At 44.6% G+C, this 21,510-nt stretch overlaps 1 protein-coding gene across 2 annotated transcripts in view; it reads left to right on the top strand.

Moving 5' to 3' along the window:
- The window catches only part of THSD4 (thrombospondin type 1 domain containing 4), a 702,916-nt gene that overhangs the window by 75,367 nt on the left and 606,039 nt on the right, over positions 1 to 21,510 (top strand). For both annotated transcript variants that reach the window (XM_059714825.1, XM_019477615.2), the window contains exon 4: positions 8,592 to 9,034. In XM_059714825.1, coding sequence (XP_059570808.1) covers positions 8,592 to 9,034 — 443 coding nt within the window. The remainder of the gene's footprint in view (positions 1 to 8,591; positions 9,035 to 21,510) is intronic.

The following is a 21,510-nucleotide window of genomic DNA, read 5'->3' on the forward strand; positions in this document are numbered from 1 at the left end:
GAAACATGCCAAGCTACATGTCACACATCAGCTCAGGCTCCAGTCCATCCTTGCAAATTGATCAGGACATTATCATCTCAGCTGCACATAGATCTTGCTGATCCTTTCCAAGGCCAGATATTCTTTATTGTCTTTGATTCTTTCTCAAAGTGGCTGGAAGTTGTTTCTGTCACATCAATGACCTTATGCACTGTAATCTGATTTTAAGGGAAACTGTTCACAGTGCATGGTCTTTCAGATACCTTTGTGTCTGACAATGCTGTACAATTCACTTCTGAAGAATTTAAGTCTATGGGAAGGAATCTTATCCATCACACCACATCCATATTCTACCTGTCATCAAATGGCCAAGCTGAGCGGATGCTCCAAATTACTAAAGATGCAGTGAAACAAATCATTGATGGTGACTGGAACCAACAATTAACTAATTTCTTACTACTACAGTATGCAGCTACATCCACTGTTACAAGTTGCAGCCCTGCAGAACTACTAATGAACCACCAGCTGAAAACATGCATGGATCAGCTCCACCCAGATTTAGTAGCCAAATATCAGACTATGCAAGAAATCCAGTTCTCCAAGAAACAAGATGTTTCACACATAAGAACCTTGGAATGAAGTGAACCTGTATGAATCCAAAATTACATAACTGGGCCACAGTGGGTGCCTGCATCTGTCCTTGGAGCTAGAGGCCCAGTGTCCTATAAGGCCAAGACTCCAGATAATGTGCCCTCTGCAACATGAGAAGGCTTTGCACTGCTGGTGGAACTGGATCTGACAAGTCCAGCAGCTGCTCTTTTAGATCCATCAGTCCTTCCAGCTGTTGAAGCTATTCTACAGCAGCCAAAGGAACCTACTTCTGTTGTCAGTGAAAGGTCTGTTACCCCTGAAATTGGAAGATGGGTCACCATCCAACCCAAATGTTTAACAGGAATATGTTATCTGGGGTGGGAGGAAGGGTGTTGAGTATTGAGTATCTTTATGTATTTTTTTGCACTGTCAGAGGGCACTGTCCAAATTGCATCATTCTTATGGTGTTCTGCTTTACTACAGTATGCATACATATATTATTAGGAAGTTAATTGTTTTTAATAAAGGTAGTTCCTGTTCTTGTGTGATCTTTTTGGGACAAGAACTTCACAGATGCAAAAACTGTGAGCTCCAGCTGCCCCTATAGCCACACCCATGCCTCAGGTTTTACCCAGTCTCTATTTACTGGGTCTCATAGATTCATAGATTGTTAGGGGCTGGAAGGGACCTTGCAGATCATTGGGTCCAGCCGCCTCATTCTAGGCAGGAAGACTGTTCAGTCTCCTTTTGAAAACCTCCAGGGTAGGTGACTGCACCACCTCTGGAGGGAGCTTATTTCACAGTCTGGGCACCCTGACTGTGAAGAAGTTTTTCCTGGTATTAAGCCTGAAGTGGTCTTCCAGGAGTTTATATCCATTGGTCCTGGTCTTCCCCAGGGGTGCCCTAGTGAACAGTTATTCACCAAGCTCCTGATGCACTCCTGTGATATAGCGGTAAGCTGCTATGAAGTCCCCAGTCAACCTTCTCTTCTTTAGACTGAAGAGGCCAAGGTCCCTCAGCCTTTCCTTGTATGGCTTGCCTTGCAAGTCCCTGATCATATGTGTGGCTTTTCTCTGGACCCTCTCAAGTTTTTCCACATCCTTATTGTAGTGCAGCACCCAGAACAGGATGTAGTACTCCAACTGCGGTCTCACCAGCGCTGAGTACAGTGGGAGCATCACTTCCTTAGTTTTACATAAGATGCACTGGTTGATGCATGCCAGCGTGTTATTTGCCCTGCTGGCCACTGCATCGCACTGACAGCTCATGTTCATGTGGTGGTCAGTCATTATACCTGGGTCCCTTTCAGCCATGGTGCAGGTCAGGCTGTCACCTCCAAGCCTGTATGTATGTTGAGGGTTATTTCCCCCCAGATGGAGCACCTTACATTTGGAAGTGTTAAACTTCATCTGCTTCCGGTCTGCCCATCTCTCTAGCCTGTCCAGGTCCACCTATATCAGCAGCCTATCTTCTGGCTTGGCCACACTGCCCCATAACTTGGTGTCATCTGTGAACTTGACCAGCGAGCTTTTCACTCCCCCATCCAAATCATTGATAAAGATGTTGAAAAATACCAGTCCAAGCACGGACCCCTGAGGGACACCACTAGCCACTTCATGCCAGGATGACACGGATCTGTTCATGAGAACTCTCTGGGTCCTACCCTGTAGCCAGTTTCCCATCCATTGAACTATCGAGCAGCTGAGCCCACAATCTTCCAGTCTCTTGACTATCCTCACTTCATTCCTTGGGTTCTAGACTCTGACCAGCCACACCTCTTGATTCAGCCACACCTCCTTGGGCCTTATCTCTGCAGTCTCAACCTTCTTGTGTCTCAACCTCAGCCCTGTGGCTTCAGCCCCTCTCCACTTAGGCTTGCTTCTTTGGGAGGTGGGGAAGAAAGAAAAATTGCAGCATGCAGAGCACTCTGCTATGCACCCTCCTAACAATTCCTCACAGCTGCTCTTGGTCCTCCAGTGGTTATAAATGGAAAACAGGATCACACTTGGTTAACATAAAGAGTCCTCAACAAAAATCTCAACCCCCTTTGGGTAAACTCAAATAGTCTTCAACCAGATCTTCACCCCTTCGGTTGCATTTACAAGCTAGTGGAAGCCCTTCTTCAGTTGGTGGATGTGAGCTTCTCATACCTTGCAGGAGAGCTCTGTTCTCATCTTACCTTCAGGGCCAGAGTGTCCCTCTGCCCTGGAGCCAAGCAGGCCAGCTCCTCTCCTCCCAGTCAGCTGATTCCTGTCACTTAGCTGTGGCACAGAGATTTCCCATTATCTCATTTTAGAGCCCCTGCCATAGCCTGGAGTCAGCTATTTCTTATTTGACTGTCCCTGCTTTTGCTGGCAGCCTGCTGCTTACCCTGGATCATTAGTGAAGGTGTTCTGTTCACCCTAGCAGCTGGGATCTCTGCTGCTCTAGCTGTCACCTCACAAGACTGCCTCCTGCTTTAGGTAACTTCCTTTCTCTGTTTTGTAGCACTGTGGACCTCTTGGGAGCCAGGTTCTTGCTTTCTGGGTAACAAAGACCCTCATTTTAAAGGGGCCTTTACAGGTCTTTATGGTCTCTCATCTCTTTCCTCGTAACATCGCCGGGGTTCCTTGTTACAATTAGACACTTGGCTGGGATGATTTAGTCAGGGATGATCCTGCCTTGATCAGGGGGTTGGACTAGATGACCATGTGAGGTCCCTTCCAGCCTTACTTTCCTATGTTCCTACGACTGACCTTTCTGTCGGATAGATTCTTTGTTGTTTTTTAAAGCTGGGCATGCTTTAAAGTCTTGCATTAGACAGTGATAAGATTCATTCTTTGTACTTAGATGAGTTGAAAGCTCAAATAGAGGTGAAGGCTATGTGAAATTGTCTTCTAAAGTAGAAGAACACACATGCACGTTCTTTTCATTTGAACTGAAAGAGACATGAGTAATAGGTCCTTTGTATGACTCCGTTTCCCTCCACCCTCTGAAAAATAACTTTGATAATATGGGGTAGTGTGGAATGGAATAATAGGAGTCTTATCAGCATTTTGTCTTGAGAGGCGAACAAATCACAAATGAGTTCTTCAAATCATGTGTTCTGATGTAAACCTGTTATAGTGCGCAGCTTCATTATGCATTCTCTGTGGTGCATATTTTAGAAAAACTTTTCCCAGAGAGAGCTCTAAATCCCAGGAAGCCTTCTGTACTTTTTAACTTTATGTAGGGGTTTCAACTGGATGAAAAATAACAACAGTAAAATAAAAACAACTGATGTGAGTTCATGCAGTTCCTGTTTACAAATTGTATCCAACTCCTCCCTTGGTTCAGCATCAAATCTGGAATTGGCTGCAGTTTTTAGACTTTGTCGTGTAAAATCATAGCAAAATAGGGATGCATAGGACTTCCTGAACTCAGTTAACAAGTGTCATCAAGGCTAATATTAAGAAATAATATAAGGAAATAATTATTTGCTTCCCATTCTTTATATTGTGTCTGTTCTCCTGTGGCTCCCTGTTATATGAAGGTGAATGAATGGAGCAGCTTTAGGTGGCCTCTTATAGCAGTCTTGTGCCAGTGAACTAGAGAAGGGAAAAGGATAGGTCTCAGAAAAGTATAACAGGTCAAGACATGGAATATCCATCTGTTGCAAAAGCATAAGACCCCAAGTCATAGGAAGCAGAGCTCAGTGGGACCTTGGGCCACCTGATCAATCTCTCTGACTCAAGGCAGAAACATGGGCTGGTTATCAAGGGTTAAGAAAGTCCCATTACTGTATTCTGGAAGCTTAGAACTTTGCCCCGAAGTGCTACTTCAAGGAAGGAGAAAAATATTTAGTGGGGCTATCTGCATCCCTAGTTGTTGGTAAATGAGTTTAATCATATCACTGAGAAACTTTTTTGTGTAAGTAATGGACAACCATAGAAGTACAAGGAGATGAGAGACTTTTAAGCAAGGGACAAGAAGTGATCCTGGTAGCTGCTCCCTATTCACAGATTTGTTCACTATATTATCAGAATGACATTTCTCAAAATGCCTTCCAATTTGTCAAAATCAAAAAAGTCATTATGATTCTGAATGAAGAAAGAGTAGAGATAAAGGAACCACTTGTCACAACTTGAAAGCTCTAGAGGTGCTTAAAGCTCTAAAGGTGAAATAGTCTACTGGGGGAATGGATGAAAAACTTTTTGGTTGGTACATTTATAACTGGACTGGGTAATGTAAGTTAATGATCAAGCAGAAGCAATCCTACTTTGTAGGAAGAGGCTTAACTGATATCTTCATTTAGTATATTGTCAGGTTAAAAGCCAAGATTGCTGCAGCCATTTAGATTAGTGGGGAATTTTTTTTTACATTCACCATGTATTTTGCACAACCCCTGAAGTAGGGTCAGGCTCTTCTCTCAGGAATTGTGTGTTACACAAGGGACAATAGAATTCTTAGAGGGAAAGGAGTGAAAGATTGGGAGTCAGAAACCACTGACTTCATGTAGGTTGAGGCAGATACCAGTTTATTGGTGGTTTTGAGCAAATGGAAACATTTCATTTCCCCCACTCTGAAAAATAGGGCTTCTAACTACTCTGTTACCTCCTAAGGCAATTGTAAAGTTTACTTTAATAGTTGTGAAGATATTTGAAAAAGAGCTGTGTAAATTCTGGGTCATATCTGCTGTTGAAAATTGCCCTTTTCAGAGAATCCCCAGATTTGTATAGAAGTCCCAGTAACAAACCTAAACCAAAGTATTTGACATTATGCTCTTATTGTTAGTTTTGTTAGTTTCTGATTTTAAATACCTAGGTTAATGCATTCAGTATTGTTGCTGAGATTAAGGTGTACAGAATTATTTTCCCTCTGCCTTTAGCCATTTAAAGCATTGTTTTAGCTGAAAGGCACCTGCTGTATTGAGGACTAACAGCCAGGAAGGTCTCTGTAGCAGGTCAGTGCTTGTCACTTTCATACCTGTTTCTCTTTCTATGCAATGAAATGCCTCATTTTTAGTGGTGGCTTAAACTGTTTGCAAACTGATGGATTCTAAATTGCCTGGATGAATGTCCGTGGCTTTCTAAAAAGGTTTAGTGATTCACCATAAAAAACGACTACTAAATAAACCAGACTAATGAAACTTTATTTATCTCTGGACTTTTATGACAAATACATTTCTCTGGGGTCAGGTCAAAAGAAAGATGATGGGCCACTCTCCTAATCAAACATCCTGTAGTTTTATATTTACTTCAGGGCTGTGTTAATGTAGAGTTTATATGACTGTTCAGTGAAGAAACTGCAAATTGAGAAATAGCTCATTTATTTGGCCACATTGTGAGCCAGTGCTGTTTGTTATTGGAAATGAATGCAAATGTAACAGCCAGAAACCAATACCTTGTTAGGTATTGTTCATAATTCTGACATTATGTAGTTATTGGGTTGTGCAGGCAATTGAATTTAAAAGGTTGATGCCAAATGGGCTACCCACAGAAAAAGAAAGTATTAAACTAAGAGCCATCTGCTCCTGTTTTCTTTGTAACATTGCAGAAATGGAGAACACATCATATTAATACAGATGCTTTTTATTATTTGCTAGTTATAATTAAATGCTGTGTTTTATGTGGTTAGTGATGAAAGAGTGAGAGCAGCCTCGGAGGGGAGAAGTGTTTCAGATTATGTAGACCACAACTGACTATTACATAGCTCACCACAAACCCTAGCCTGGCAAGGGTTTGTATATTGTAATAGTGTATTCAGGCCATATTCACAAACCACATTCCACTAAAACCTCCCATGTTTATAGCTCGTTGCTTTGTAATGTCCTGTGACTTGCTTAGGTAGTTTTCAGTTTAGTTATGATCTTTGACTGGAGAGTAGGCTGTAGCTGAAGGAAGCAAGCTGTTTCACACAAAACTACAATAGTCTATTTCCCTCACCCTGGATCAGTGGGGAAGCAGATATATCATCCAGTTTCTGGTCTGCTCTTGAAGCAGTGCAGCAATACCCAACCTTTTACTTAGCTGAAACAGTAATAGAAACTAGGAGTGAGTGAAGTGGGCAGTATTTGATTCGGATTCAGCCAGATTTGAATCACAGTCCTGACTCTATTTGGCCGAATCTGAATCTGAAGATTTAATTCTGATTCAGAGAATCATCGAGTCGGTCATGCATACAGCTTGATATGTTTTTTCTACGTACCTTGAGGTACCAGGTGTGGCTTGTGAACACTGAGATGGTGGGGTGGATGGAGCATCCCACGGAAGTGTAGAAGTACTTTTGGTCCACTTTCAGGTCCACTGCTGAGCTTATGGGGGACCCCCTCGCACCCCTCAGCTTGGCAATTGGCCATGGGGGACCTTGGGTGCCCCCCCAGACCCAGGAGGGACCAGTCACTGATTCGGGAGGGTCCCCCTCATGCTCAGCGGTGGACCCAGAAGTGGGCTGGAAGTACATCTGGTCCACTTCCGGATCTGCCACTGCGTGTGTGGGGGAGCCCCCCCCCCCATGCTCCCTTGGGACACTCCATCTGCCCCATCTCAGTGTTCATGAGCCATACCTGGTACCTGGAGGTATGTAGAAAAACCATATAAAGCTCTATCTATGGACAAATAGTTGAATCTCTCTGAACCGAATCGGAGGCTTCTGATTCAGAGAGATTACTGGGTCTCCTGATTTGATTTGAATTTGGAGATTCAGCTGTTGAATTGGGCTGAATCCTCTGAATCGAATCAGTGACTGAAGCTTCGCACAGCCCTAATAGAAACCCTGCCTGTAGTGAGAAATCCATAGGCTAAAACAAGTTCACATAAAGTTTGTAAAACATAAGCAAGAATATGTGGATTTTCTTCCATTCTCCCTACTCTCCTCTGGTTTTTGCCTTCTAGATGGCTTTCTCTCTAGGGCAGGGACTACACTTCACTCTTCGTGTCCAGCCTCTAGTAAACTGTGGGTGCTATTAGAATACAACAAAGAAAAAACAACTATGAGATATGTGGAGAAGTTGCCCCTCTGCACAATTGGAAAAGGGCTAATTGATAAATATTTTACAGCAAAAGTTTACTTAGGGTTAACTACAGGAGTGCTTTGAAAAGTCAGTTTTGCATCCTGAGTTCACCACTTGAGATCACCCTTGTACAGCTATAGGATGAGAGATGGATCAACATTTTTTAACTTGGTGCTTTCCAACTTCTAAGTGCATGGTGGCTGCAGGTCACCTGCCATGCCAGGCCCCCCAAACATGGGCACTCCCTCCCTCTCACCCTTAATCATGCTGGCACCTCATGGCACCCCACCTGCACTGTACCACACTGGGGGCCCCCTGCTGCACCAGTGTCTCCACACCATGCAGGTTCTCTTTTAGCTGTGGGTTACCTCAGCTCCTGGGGTCACTTTGTCCCACCCTGTCCCAAGGCCAGCAGCAAGCAGCAGAATCAGGAAGGAGGGGGAACCCAGAGACTCTGGCGACAGCAGCAGGAGAGCAATGTGGGGAGCAGCACCTGGACTGGAAACCTGGAATCCCCAGGTTAATTTCTCAGGATTGGATGTGGCCTGTGAGCTGCTACTTGGACAGCCCTGTCTTACTCTAACTTTGTCACAAACAACAAAAATGTAACACTGGTCTTTTACATTTTCTTTTGAAATCATCTTGTGGTAGGTAACTTAAGGCTTTTTAAAAAAATTCCCTTTCTTTCTGACTTTGCTATTGATGTGTAGGGAAAAATAGAAAGTTTCCATCTTCACATTTCTGAACTTTGAATTGAGCAGCATTTTCCATTGTGGAAGCCAAAGAGAAATCCAGCCCTGTCCAGAAAGTCCAAAAACAACTTTTGGTCTGAAGGTTTGATGGTTCTAGGAGAAATTAATTAAGGGATGCTGCCTCCTGTGCTAGCAGGGTGAAGCATAAGAACTGATAAAGGCAACTAAATCCATTCCTAGTTAGCTCAGTTTTTCCCTTCCATGATTCTGGAGAGAGTGGCTTTTAAAGAAAAATAGAGCTTTTTTTCTATTAGAATCGGAAGTGCAGTTGCCTTAATTAAATCTTCTTGTGTCCTTAGGTTCCCCAGAGGATAGAAGAACAAGGAGGTGCCTCTGAAGACAATGGTGCAGGAATCCCAGGTATATGGGGCAGTTGGGGCCCCTGGTCAGCCTGCTCTAGAAGTTGCAGTGGAGGGGTAATGGAGCAAACACGACCCTGCCTTCCAGCCTATTACCATGAAAGGAGCTATCACAGGCCAGGGCAACAGTACCCAGCCTCAGAAAGATCTGTTGCCCACCAGTATTCCCGCCATCGTGAAGACCCATTGACATCTTACTCTGGCCATGTTGTGTCTGCTATCCGTACATCTGTGCCACTTCACAGAAATGGAGATCAATTACGGGCAGGCCTTCGGGCTTCAGTTTCCTCAGAAGGCCGCAATGACAGCCATCTAAATAGAGGAATGTTAAGAGGCAGCCGGCATTCACAGTCTCAAAGACAGAGCCCGAAGCCAGAAAAGAGGTACTGTTCAAGCTTTCAATCCAAAGCTAAATGTAAATTGTGAATTTGAAGAATGTGTTTAAATAGACTAGATGCTAAATGCACTAGATGCTAAATTTTGTTAATAGATGTCAACACCCATGGGATTAAACACATGCTACTCGCTGAAGAATGGCATAGGTTTATAACATCCACAAACTATTTTGGAAGGATGCCTCAAGGCATAGGTGGTGATATTGTAATATGATCACTCTAGACTATTCTAAAACCAACAGCAGGTGTGCTGTTGTGACAATTGTGGCTTTGTTGCCTACAGGCTATTTTACTATTTTCTTTTAAAATTTACTTTTGTAATTTATTCTTTGAACTCTTCATCGAAATCCTAGTAAAAGATAATTCAGCTGTGCCATTCAATCTCAATAGTATCATTCCAATTCACACTTGTTGAAAATTTTAAAATATTTTTTGATAAAAGATCAGACCAAGATTTTGTTTGGCTCACATTTTTAAAAGGAAAATTTCAAGAACATTTTGGTTTTCTTCCTCTTTCACTTTTCATTTCTCTCCCACTTTAATAGGGAAGAACTAATTCCCCCCCCCCCCAATACTTTGAGGTAAATAGGAAAGATGTGTGGTTTTTTGCTTGTATTTTATGTAAAGGATGCACACAGAAGTACATCTCCCTGTTGTAACTCCGAACGATTTGCAGGAAGTGTTCTGAGTTATAATGATCCCCTGGACCAAACAGAAATTCACTGTTGACTCCAGGGGGGAGAGGAATCTAACTGCTGGCTTTGAGCCTACAGCCAGTTTAGTCTAGCAACAGCCCCTCCTACCTGCCAGCCTGCTCTGCTTTCAGAATGGGAGGGGAGAAAGAGAGCAGATGAAACTTGTTCTAGGAGGTCCCCAGCTGTGCTGGAGGGTGCGGTGGGTGAATTGGAGCGCACCTGCCTTGGAGGGGGGGCTCCAATACACCTGTTGCACTCTTCAGCAGAGGCTGAAACCCCCCCAGACCAAACTTCTGCTCTCTTTTCCCACTCCTATTCTGAAAACAGCTTGGAGACTGGCAGGGAGGCAGACACAAGTTATAGAAGATGCTTTGATGACTTATAGAAATCATCTGAAACATCTTTGACTTATAGAATATGCTCTGAAACATCTTCATCTGAACATTTTTGCCTGATCAACCATTTTTTAAGCAGTGTGCAGCTTTGTGTTTGATCATAGTTATAGACCACTTTCTGCGGTAAGATGGGTGAAAATTGTCGCTTCTGTCTGTGCCCAAAATGCTCATCTTCTTATTAGTATTTATTGTGACATCTGTTTATAGTAATATAATCATGTTAAGAATTCAGTCTTTAAGTCCTGGTTGGAATGGGAATATTAAAGCTAATTTATTGAGCCCCCGGCTACCAAATGATGGAATTTAATTTGTTCTTGACCAAATATAAAGGATTAATTTAAAATGGTTAAAATATATTTGAGGATCCCTCTTCAACAGCCACCCTGTCTGTGACTGACTTCATAAGCTACTTTTCTTGGATTGGCTTGAGACCTTTTGCTATTAAGTGAACTTTAAGCACTTCCATTACTGATCTTTTCTTCTGCTTTCCTTTTCTTTCACCTATGTGTTCCCTTTGTGTTGGCAAAGGGAATAGAAATATTGAAAGCAAGTTTTCATAGGTATTTATACAAGTATTTGAACTATACTACTATTGTAGTTATATCAGAACAATGTATAGTAGGAGAATGGGATCCTACAGGTGTGTTGACTTTGTCCAAACAAATAGTAAGAAATAATCCCTGTCCTAAAGAGATGTCAGAAAAAGGATGGGCAAGTAAATGAACCAAAGGAAAAAGGAGTGTGTCTTGATGAAGGTCTTAAAGGTTAAAAGAAGAGAACTCAGATTTCTTAATTCCCAGTTCAGTGCCAGGCTATATGTACCAGGCCCTATAGATTATAGCCTTGACAGATGGAGGTTGTTTGGGCAGGGTAGCATTTAAGAGACTAACTCAGTCAGAGGGGCATAAGTTTTCATAGGTGACTGCCTCTCTACTTAACAGTATGTAACAGATCTTTAAATCTGGCAAAGTAAATTTAGGAAGTAAACAATTTTTGTTACTGGGATAGGACAGCTGGGAGTGTTGTTACAGAATCCCATTAAGTGCTGATTTGATTAGGTTTTTTGGAAAGACCCCACATGTTTATGATCCTCTGTCTAACTGAAATTGGTTGGGGTACATCTCCTATCAGGACAGCTTTGGAAATTTTCTGGAGGATTTTTTGGTGTGTAAGTTTTTAACCATCGCACTCTGCAGGACTTCTGAGTTAATCAGCCAACCAGAGGTTTCCCTTTGTAAAGACATCATAGTGACTTAAAAAAAAGAAATGGCTGGTTGGTTGGCAACCTCTGATGTTACCCTGAGGGAATCCCAGCAATACAGCCTGCCTTTCCATTCTGCAGGACAAAGAGCTGACATTACTTCTTGAAAGAAACTCTCTCCATTCAAATGGCAACTGGAAAGGGAGACCTTGCCTGTCCCATGTTTTTGGGTATTCACAAACATACATTTTATGCAATAAAGGGAAGGAGGAGCTGCTGCTTATGAGTGTGCATCAACTGTTACTCTGTTGCCAGAGGAGCAACAGTTGTGGGGTGAGCCTATCAGTGAGCCTGTCAAGGGGCTCAGAGGGCTGTGGGGAACAAAAGAGCAGCTCCCTATCACCCCCTGGCTGGAGAGCACATGGTTTCATAGTTTCATAGTACGTAGGGTTGGAAGGGACCTGAGCAGATCATCAAATTTGACCCCCTGCCATGGCAGGAAAGAGTACATCTTTGTAGTGACTTGGTAGTGTCCAACCAGGGCATGTATGCACACCCATATAGCACTATTTAAAAGCTGCCATGGGAAGCCAAGCTGCAACACTGCTCTCTACAGGCTTTGAGGAGGCCATCTGCTCTCCTTTCCTCCTTCTCAGAGGGTGGAAGGGATAGCAGAGAACTATGGGATGCTGGGAAGCTGAGATCTCCTTCTATAGCATTGCATATAACTGCTAGGGCTGTGTAAAGCTTCGGGTGCTGATTTGATTCAGAGGAGATTCGGCCTGATTCAGCGGCTGAATCTCTGAATCCAAATTGAATTGGGAGACCAGTAAAAAGTTCTGAATCAATTTGGAGCTCTCTGAATTGATCTGGAAAAGATTCAGAAAGCTTTGGAGAGATTCAGAGATTCAGGCAGTCCCTACTCACTGCTGCAGGGAGTTGGACCTGGACTCCATGCTGGTAAGTAGGGGGGTGAAAGAGGGGGGAGGGGACCATGAGGGGACCCCTGCCCAGCCCCATCCCCTGCCTGCTCTCTCAGCCCCCCTGAGTGCCGCCTGGCTCCCGCCCGTTCTCCCAACTCTTTCAATGACTGCCCTGCCTGGCCCCAGTGTCCCAGCTCTTACAAAAAAAAAAAAAAGCAAAAAAAGGCTTGCACTCACTGAGTCCTGTCGGGGGGGGGAGGGGGGAGGGCTATCCCTGCTGCCCCCCACAGCCCTGCACTGTGTGGGGAGCTCTGCCATGAGCCCCCATCCCCCACCTGCTCTCCCAGCCCTGTCGATAGCTGCCCTGCCCGGCCCCAGCATCCTGGCTCTTCAAAAAAAGAAAAGAAAAAAGCCCTGCAGTCAGGGCCTCTGGGGGCTTGTGGCAGAGCCCCCTCATGCAATGTGGGGCAGTGGGGATCGTCCCCCTGCCTGGGCTTTTTTTTTTTTTTTTTAAGGTGCTGGGATACTGGGGCCAGGTGGGGCAGCAATTGACGGGGCTGGGAGAGTGGGCAGGGAATGGGGCCTGTTTGATTCAGAGATTCGGCTGATTCAGCAGTGGCCAAGACTCCAAATCAGATTCAGCTGAATCGATTCGGGACAGTGATTTGAATCACTAAATCAAATCACTTTCCCCTGAATCAGGCAAATCCGAATCAGAAGTGAATGCTAGCCGCTTCGCAGAGACCTAATAACTGCTACCACATTTCATCTGGTACCACAAAGGGAGTGTCTCTATAAACAAGTTCCTATTTAAAATGCACTTCTGCGATGGATCCACCATCTTCGTAGCATCACAAACTGCCTGAATGTATGGACACTCTCTTTTTGTACGGGCATTTTTAGCACTATAAAAGTAATGTGTGTCCAAGGCCTGAGTTAATACTGACTCTGCAGTGAGCAGCACAAGTATTCCTAATCCTGTCTGATTCAGTTCCTAGAGGATCTTCCTCCTGGGTTTTAACCTCCAGGGCAGTCGTGCTACCAGTCTAAGAGTTACGGCTGGGGTTGTATTCCTCTCTGATTATTCCTAGCTTCTGAAGTGGTCCCTGGGACCCACTGGAAGCTGGTATAGTTTGAAGGAAACTCTCCTGTCAAGAGAGAAACAGAGTGTTTAGGAGAGAATAGTATGCAAAAAATAGTACAGAGGGGTATATAAAGTCAATGTGTTGCATAGCAGGCTCATAATGCAGAACTTCAAAACAAGGCTCTGCTTTCCTGTCTGAAGAAAATCCTCAGAAATCTATTCTGAGTTTTTATGTCTTCTAGGTATGGTGAAAACTACTGTATTCGTGCAGAGTATTTTTACATTTACGAGAGAGCAATTGTAAATGTAGGTTTTAAAATGTTATTAATGTAACAGATAATTTCTATTTTTCATATAAAGTGGCCCCTGGTGGTTTTAAATGCTGCTGTACCTGTAGTCTGTCGGAGTTGCAGCCAGGGAGCAGGGTGTGGGGCCAGCCCTCCTGGGCTGGAGCAGAAAGCAGAGTCCTGCTCAGAGTTGCAAAGCATCTGGGATTCTGGTTTAATTTATACCAGGAAGGGGGCTGGGACAGACATTGCCGAAAGTGGTTTGACCCAAATCAGTTAACTCTGATACTACATTCACCAGATTTATGTTAAACCAGTTTCATCCCTTTCAAGCTGGTTTATATGCACTGAACATCTGTTCTGTTACAGGTTTAAGCCAGTTTCTGGTCACTTAAACTAGTTTATGTGTAATGTCTGTCCCTAGCCTAGGACAAAAATTATTAACTTAAAATGAAATGCATTATCATGATGAACTTGATGTTTTCTGAATGTTATAAAGTCCAGAGATTAAAAAACTTTGTTGTGAGGAAGGCTGCTATCAATATCTTCTTACGTACAAAATGAATGTCATAATATCAGTGAGATCTATATTTGACTTTTGCTTGGAAAGTTGTTCTTCAGTTGTCCATCAAATGGATATGCATGGGAAACAGTCTGAGGCTATTAAAAAAATAATATATAGAAATATGGAAGTTTTTGGAATATTCATAATTATTGCATCATGCATATAATTTAACAGACTTCTAGAAAACAATAAAATAGGGATTAAGATTTGTGACTGAGATGTGCTAACATTTGAGAACATAGTAAGATGAAAAGAATCTGTTTCCAAAGGAAATACATTCCAACATCAATAGAAATCCTTCAGAGAAGCAAAATGCATTTATACCATTTGGAAAAAGTGGTAAAGATGTCAGACTGCTTTCAGGCAGCTGACCAGGAAAGTAGAGGAATCAGCAAACATGAGTAATAGCCTAACAAAATTGGAAATATATATATTTACTTGAATATAAGATGATCCTAATTATAAGACAACCCCCCAGTGATTAGATTTTATGGAAAAATTATATATTTTTAATGATTTTACAGGTAGAGAATCTAGTTGGAGGTTTGTCTTGTCCCCCTCCCATTGCTACAACAGAGAAAACAAACCCGGGGGTCAGGTAGCCCCCTTGCCTTCTACCCCCCAGCCTTCTTCTCCCTTCAACCCCTTCCCCCTGTCTTTACTGTCAGACCATGCTTTCCCTGAGCACATGAAAATGAGGATCATATTTGAAAGAATTGACCTTGAAATTAATATAATTTACCATATAGCCAAATTAGTAGGGCTGTGCAAAGCTTCAGGTGCTGATTCAATTCAGAGGAGATTTGATTCTGAATTCGGCGGCTGAATCTCTCAATCTGAATTAAATCAGGAGACCAATAAAAAGGTCTGAATCTATTCAAAGCTCTCCGAATCAGTGCAGAAAAGATTAAGAGAGCTTTGGATATTTGGGCAGTCCCCGTTTACTATTGCAGGAAGCTGGACCTGGACTCCATGCTAGTAAGTAGGGGACGGGGGGGAAGGGGCTGGACTAGGAGACAGAGGACCATTGGAGGATTCCTGCCCGGCCCCATCCCCTGCTTGCTCCCCCAACCCTCCTGAGTGCTCCCCGACCCCCACCCACTCTCCTAGCCCCCCCCCCCCATGACTGCCCTGCCTGGCCCTAGCTCCGAGCTCTAAAGAAAACAAAACAAAAAACCCCACACACTGGCTCCTGCCAGGTTGGGGGGGGCGATCCCCAGTGCCCCGCACTGTGTGGGGGGCTCTGACATGGCCCCCATCCCCCCCCACTCTTCCAGCCCCCCCCATGGCTGTCCCCCCTGGCCCCAGTCTCCCAGCTCCCAAACAAAAACAAACAAAAAAGCCCCCACTCACTGGCTGCTGCTGCAGCTGTCAGGGCTTCTAGGGGCTTGTGGCAGAATGTATTGACTCTTCTAGGGGCTTGTGGTGAGTGCCAGGCTTTTTTAAAGAGCCAGGAGGCTGGGCCTGGGCGAGTGGGTGGGGAATGGGGCCTGTCTAATTTGGAGATTTGGCTGATTTTGGCGGCAGCTGAATCTCCTAATGAGATCCGGCCGAATTGATTTGGGACAGTGATTCCAATCACCGAACCACTGTCCCCCCAATTGTCCAAATCTGAATCCGAAGTGAATACTAGCCGCTTCGCACAGGCCTACAAATTAGTTCAGGTAACCATAGATTTAGTTTATCCAGAATGGATGGATTTTACTTTTTTTTTCTTTGAAACTGCTGACGCAGCCCAGACCTGCTTCTTGTGCTGTTTTCAGAATGGGGTGGAGGGTGGGGGGAAGGGAGCAGATGGAGCTCGTTTTGGGGCTTGCTAAGCCAGCGCTGGAGGGTCGGGCATGTGGATTGGAGCCCCCTGAGGTGGGTGGGGGGAGGGGAAAGGCTAGGGGAGAGATGCTCAATCTCCCAACCCCAGGACCCAACAGCAAATGTGGGGATTGTGAAGGGGACATGTTTTACCTCCTGCTGGAGCAGCAGAGTTCACCAAGTGACACACTATCTTCTGAGGGCTTGGGGGAATGCCGAAGGACTGTGTTTTCTTCTGAGAGAAACTACAATGTGTATAGACATTCATTCTTCTAGGAGAAACTCCTGGGAGTGATTTAACTCTAGTTGTTCCCAGGTTATTTTTCTCTTCAAGTGGTTATTTTTACTTTATGAGAAAAAGCCTGAACATCTGTACATTTGTCGTTTCTCCTGGGAGAGCAGAAATTCTCTTAGGAGAAACTGAATTCTGTATGAGACCTAAGTGTAATTAGTCCTTCTCCTATCCTAATTAATCATCAGCCATTTAGTTGTGATTCATCAAAACATCCTTGTTCAGCAAAGTATTTACTATTTAAATAGTAAATGCTTTGCTGAATTAGGACTTGATTGCTGTTTATTGCCTCTTGATTATCTGTGGCTTTAAGAATAGAATAAAATTTAAAGGCGTTATTCAGTAAGTATCAGGTGATTAGAAAATGGGATTTCATTTAGAGAAGGAAAGATAAAATCTTGAACAATATTTAATTTGGAAACAGTGAAACAATCTTTTCAAATGTTTCATTTCTGGAATGTAAAAATTATAAACCTTGTAATATGAAATTTATACATACACACAAATGTTATAAGTATAAAATTAAAGTTTAAAATCTTATTACTTTTATGTTGAAACAAAATGATAGCCAGAAGTAGAAGTCAAAGATAATTTAAGAAGTTGGAACATAATCTTTCATTTTCAATCCTGTCCAGAAATTCATCAAAATTGACATATCCATTAAATATTTCAATTTTGCCAAAATAATGTTTTCTGATAGAAAACCCAATCACCTATACTCTTTATTAGCAGATATGTTTGGAACTGAATAGATTGTTTCATTTTTCACTGAGGGTGTCAAGCAGAAAATGGCAGCTATATATGAGGCTCTGAGGCGAACTAACTAGGTGAATCTGTTTCCTTGATTTGCCTGCACGCTACCTGGCACAGTAAACATGTTTTATAGAACTGTGTTACCACTACAGATAATACCAGTGTATGTCTATAGGTTTTTTTTGGAAGATACGGTGTTAGATGATGACGGACAAACATTGTCATGTTCCTCCAGCTATACTCAGAACCTGTGTGGGGATTCAGGTTTATGGGGAAATAATAATTGTGCCCAAATTATAAAGAAACAGTATTGTTAAAAATCGGGATGCTGTTGAACTTCTGAGGGGGAATTACAACATATAAAAATACATAGTTCTGATGCTTTTTGGAATACAGTATTTTGTTTTTGATTTTTTTCCCAGATAGCTATAGTTCAATTGAAAATAGAAAAGCTGCTCTGAAAGAAACACCTGAGGTAGCTATTACCCATTAGAACTGAGCTTCAACACCCTGACAGCACCACAGTGGCATTTCTCAATCACCCTTTGTTTTGGTTATCAGGGAATGTAGTATTTAGATGAAAAGTGAATATTTTCTGCAGAAAGTGGCCCCTTGCAATGAAAAATATAATTTACTGAAAAAAATATTTTTTTAAAACGAAAACAGTTTGTTGTTCCACTCCACTGTTTTAAGCTTTGTGGAAGGAAATTAAAATTGGGATTTGATTCTTGTGTTTCATTTCCCTTTTTCTCTCAAATAGTTTTTAATGGAAATGGCTTAGTAAGGCTTTAACATCAGGGTTTACCTCATAAGCTGGAGGTCATCTTGTTTCACTAATGCAAATCCTCCATTGATCTGGTGGACACAAATACGTGTAGTATTGGTATATTTCTGGAATTCTCTGTCAATGTTTTTGTGACCTCTTTTGGAGGGAAGGCTCTTGCCATTGCCTTCATTCTGATTCAGTGCAAATTGACTCCCATTATTCTTGCTCACTGATCAGATAGCTAGTAAATGATCAACTAGGTAGTTCTGTGCATGGGAAGATATGATTGTAGGGGGCACTGAACCTCCAAGATAGGGCAAACAGACCCTTGGACTTATGGGACCATGTGGGCCTTGTACCCTCAAATTTTACAGCCCGGGTGGAGCATGTGGCATTGCGAGAATCATGGGGAATCAGCTGAAAACCCCTGGACATTTCAAGATTCTAGAGGTGACCTTGGGCATCAGAGGCCAGGTGATGCAGGAGCAAGGGGCCCCAAGCCTCTGAAGTGAGAGTGAAAATTACACATTGAGAATTGCACCTTTGCTCATCCACCACTGCTTCCATCCACCTTTCCAGCCTTCTACATCCTTGCCTCTTGCAGCCAGACCCTCACCCCACCCATGGACACAAAGACCCATGGGCACTGCCACAGACCATGCATAAACCCAGCCTATCGGCTGCCACTAGCCAAGCCTGGAAATGCAGGTGGCAGTTTGGGGAAATAAAGGGTCTTATAGACATCTTAGGGAAGGAACACATCCAGTGCCAGGTCCAGATAGGGTATCAAATCAGAGATGTCTTCAAGTATATCGCCCAGCAGATGCATGCATAGAGCCACAACAGAGACTGGTTGTAGTCTCTAAACAAGGCCACAGTGATAAGAAGGCATTATTGCCATGTACTGGACATTTACAAAGTGGTCTGTGTGCCGGGTGCAGAGCATGGTATTCTACAAGGACCTGTCCCCTTTCCTTGCCAAGAACAAGGCAGACATTCCCACTCCCCACACCTCCAGGACCAGGGGTGTTGCAGAGGAGTTACATCCACAGGAACACCACCAGAGGAAGAGGTGGCACAGGGAGTCGCTGCAGCACCATACCCCACATAGGGGACATGGTTTTTCCAAAGAGAGTCCTATCACACATCTCTGCTTCATAGTTTCATAGTTGGTAGGGTTGGAAGGGACCTGAGCAGATCATCAAGTCCGACCCCCAGCCATGGGCAGGAATGAATGCTGGAATCAAATGATCTCAGCTAGGTGATTATCTAGCCTCCTTTTGAAGACCCCCAAGGTAGCAGTGAGCACCACTTCCCTTGGAAGTTGGTTCCAGATCTTAGCTGCCCTGACTGTGAAGTAGTGCCTCTTGATGTCTAGCCTGAACCTACTCTTAATCAACTTATGGCCGTTATTCCTAGTTACTCCTGGTAGTGCTCGGGGGAACAGGGCCTCTCCCATTCTCTGCTGGTCCCCCTGGGAAGTTTATAGACGGCCACCAGATCACCTCTCAGCCTTCTCTTGTGGAGGCTGAACAGGTTCAGGTCCCGTAGCCTCTCCTCATGGGGCCTGCCCTGCTGCCCCCTGATCATGCAAGTAGCCCTCCTTTGGATCCTCTCCATGCTGTCCACATCCCTCCTGAAGTGTGGTGCTCAGAACTGGACGCAGTACTCCAACTGTGTCCTAACCAGTGTCGCATAGAGGTGGAGGATCACCTCCTTGGACCTGTTCGTGATGCATCTGTGGATGCATGACAAGGTATGGTTAGCCTTACTGACTGCATCCTCACATTGGCTGCCCATGTTCATCTTGGAATCAATAATGACTCCAAGATCCTTTTCTGCCTCTGCTCTGACGAGAAGGGAGTTCCCCAGCCTGTAGGTCTGCTGCTAGTTCTTCCTCCCTAGGTGCAGTACCCTGCACTTGTCAGTATTGAATCCCATCCTATTCTCATCCACCCACCCCTGTAACCTGTCCAGATCTACTTGTAACCTGTCCCTCCCTTCTAGCGTGCCCACCTCTCCCCATATCTTAGTGTTGTCCCCTCCCAGAGGCATGAAGTACGTTCCAGGCGCGCCCCCCCCCCCAGTACCACCACAGCAATTGCTGTGCTGGCACAACCCCTAGGATCCATGACCACTACTCCTGAAACTTCTTCTGAGTCATGTCATGTGTGAGGATGCCTTGTAACCTGTCATAAGGTTTACTCCCGCTCCATGCAACTGTGATGGGGACTCAGGTCCTGGGGGAATTGCGGAGCCCCCATGGAGAGAAGAAAGGGGCATCAGGGTAGGGGCGGGGACCTGAGGCTGCCAAAGCCAATTCCCTCCATGGTCATAGCCCTATCTTGGGTCATTATGGTTAAGAAGCCCACAAAGAGGTTGGGGCCAGAGGGAGGAGGGCCAGGACTAAAAGGCATAGGGTGAGGGTGAATTGCTTGCTTTCCTCTCAGCCCTGCCCTCCCCTGCTAAAGCCTGGAGCCCAGCCAAGGCACCAGTTCTCCCCACCACCCCAATCCTGGATGCTTAAGAGAGTATGTTCCATTCAGTAGGATCATACATCTGCCTAACTGACATGTCTTTGGCATTTCCCTCAGGGATATACTGCGGTCCATGGGAGATTGGAGCCTAAGCACAGATACCTCAAGCACTTAGATGTAAACAGCTCCCCCTCCCCACAAAGTACTCATGGAAAGGCATTGATAGTGTTTATTGAGGTCAGCGTGCAAAAGGATAAACAGCAGTTTTGGCAGAGCGCGCCCCCAGGTCAAGAAGAGAGCTGACGCAGCTGTGCCTGACAACTGCTACAATCGCAGCGCAGCAGAAATTTGGAAAAAAAGTCCTCTTTGCAAAATATCCACAGACCTCCCTTCCAGTCCAGGAAAGTGGCATATGCGATGGAACGACTCCCACATGGGAGCTGTTATCTAAGCCTCTCAGGTTTTGCTGCCAAGGTGACTCCTGGGTTGTATACCTGGATGTGCTGGCAAGCGGCCCAAGAGCACTTTTCCCCCATTCCTTCTGATCCAGTGTGTGAGTGAAGTCCTTTGGGGACTGGCTGATTCCAGTTATCATATCACAGGCACTCACTGTATCAGCCCCTTAGGGCAAGGGTCTGGCTTGCAGGCTGGATTGGGCCTGCAGTGGACTCTATTTCTCAGTAGCCCCCTGCCTAGCAGTGGTGCTGTGACAGCATGGGGCCAGGGTTTCCATGGAGACTAGCCCCAGTATCACTGGCAGGGCATGTGGCAGTGCGGTGAGCTAATCTGGGGCTGGGATCTTGTGGCGGTAACAGCATGGTCCAGAGCTGGAGAAGAGCTGCGATTCACCTTTGGCAGGGGCGTGCCAGCAGCGGATCATGGCTCTGCCTTGGCTCCGGACCACTCTGTCACCCCTGCAAGATCACAGAGCAGCTCCCTGCCCAGCTGGGTGCCCTGCCAGCACTGCTGGGGCCAGTCTCCATGGAAACCTTGGCCCCTCGTTATCACGGCACTGCTGGTATCCAGGTCTCCATGGAAACTGACCAGAACGATATGGGCAGGGGCTGCTAGGAAATGGATCCACCATTTTGGCCACCCCTGCGTTCAGGCAACCCACTAACCCTCTCCTGTGATCATGGGCCCATCTTGGCCCCATACCTGCTACCCCCCCCCAACTCCCTCTCCCACTCCTGCAAAATAAGCAGCCCCTCCCCCTT

This window comes from Alligator mississippiensis, chromosome 11 (assembly GCF_030867095.1).
Source record: "Alligator mississippiensis isolate rAllMis1 chromosome 11, rAllMis1, whole genome shotgun sequence".
NCBI lineage: Eukaryota > Metazoa > Chordata > Crocodylia > Alligatoridae > Alligator > Alligator mississippiensis.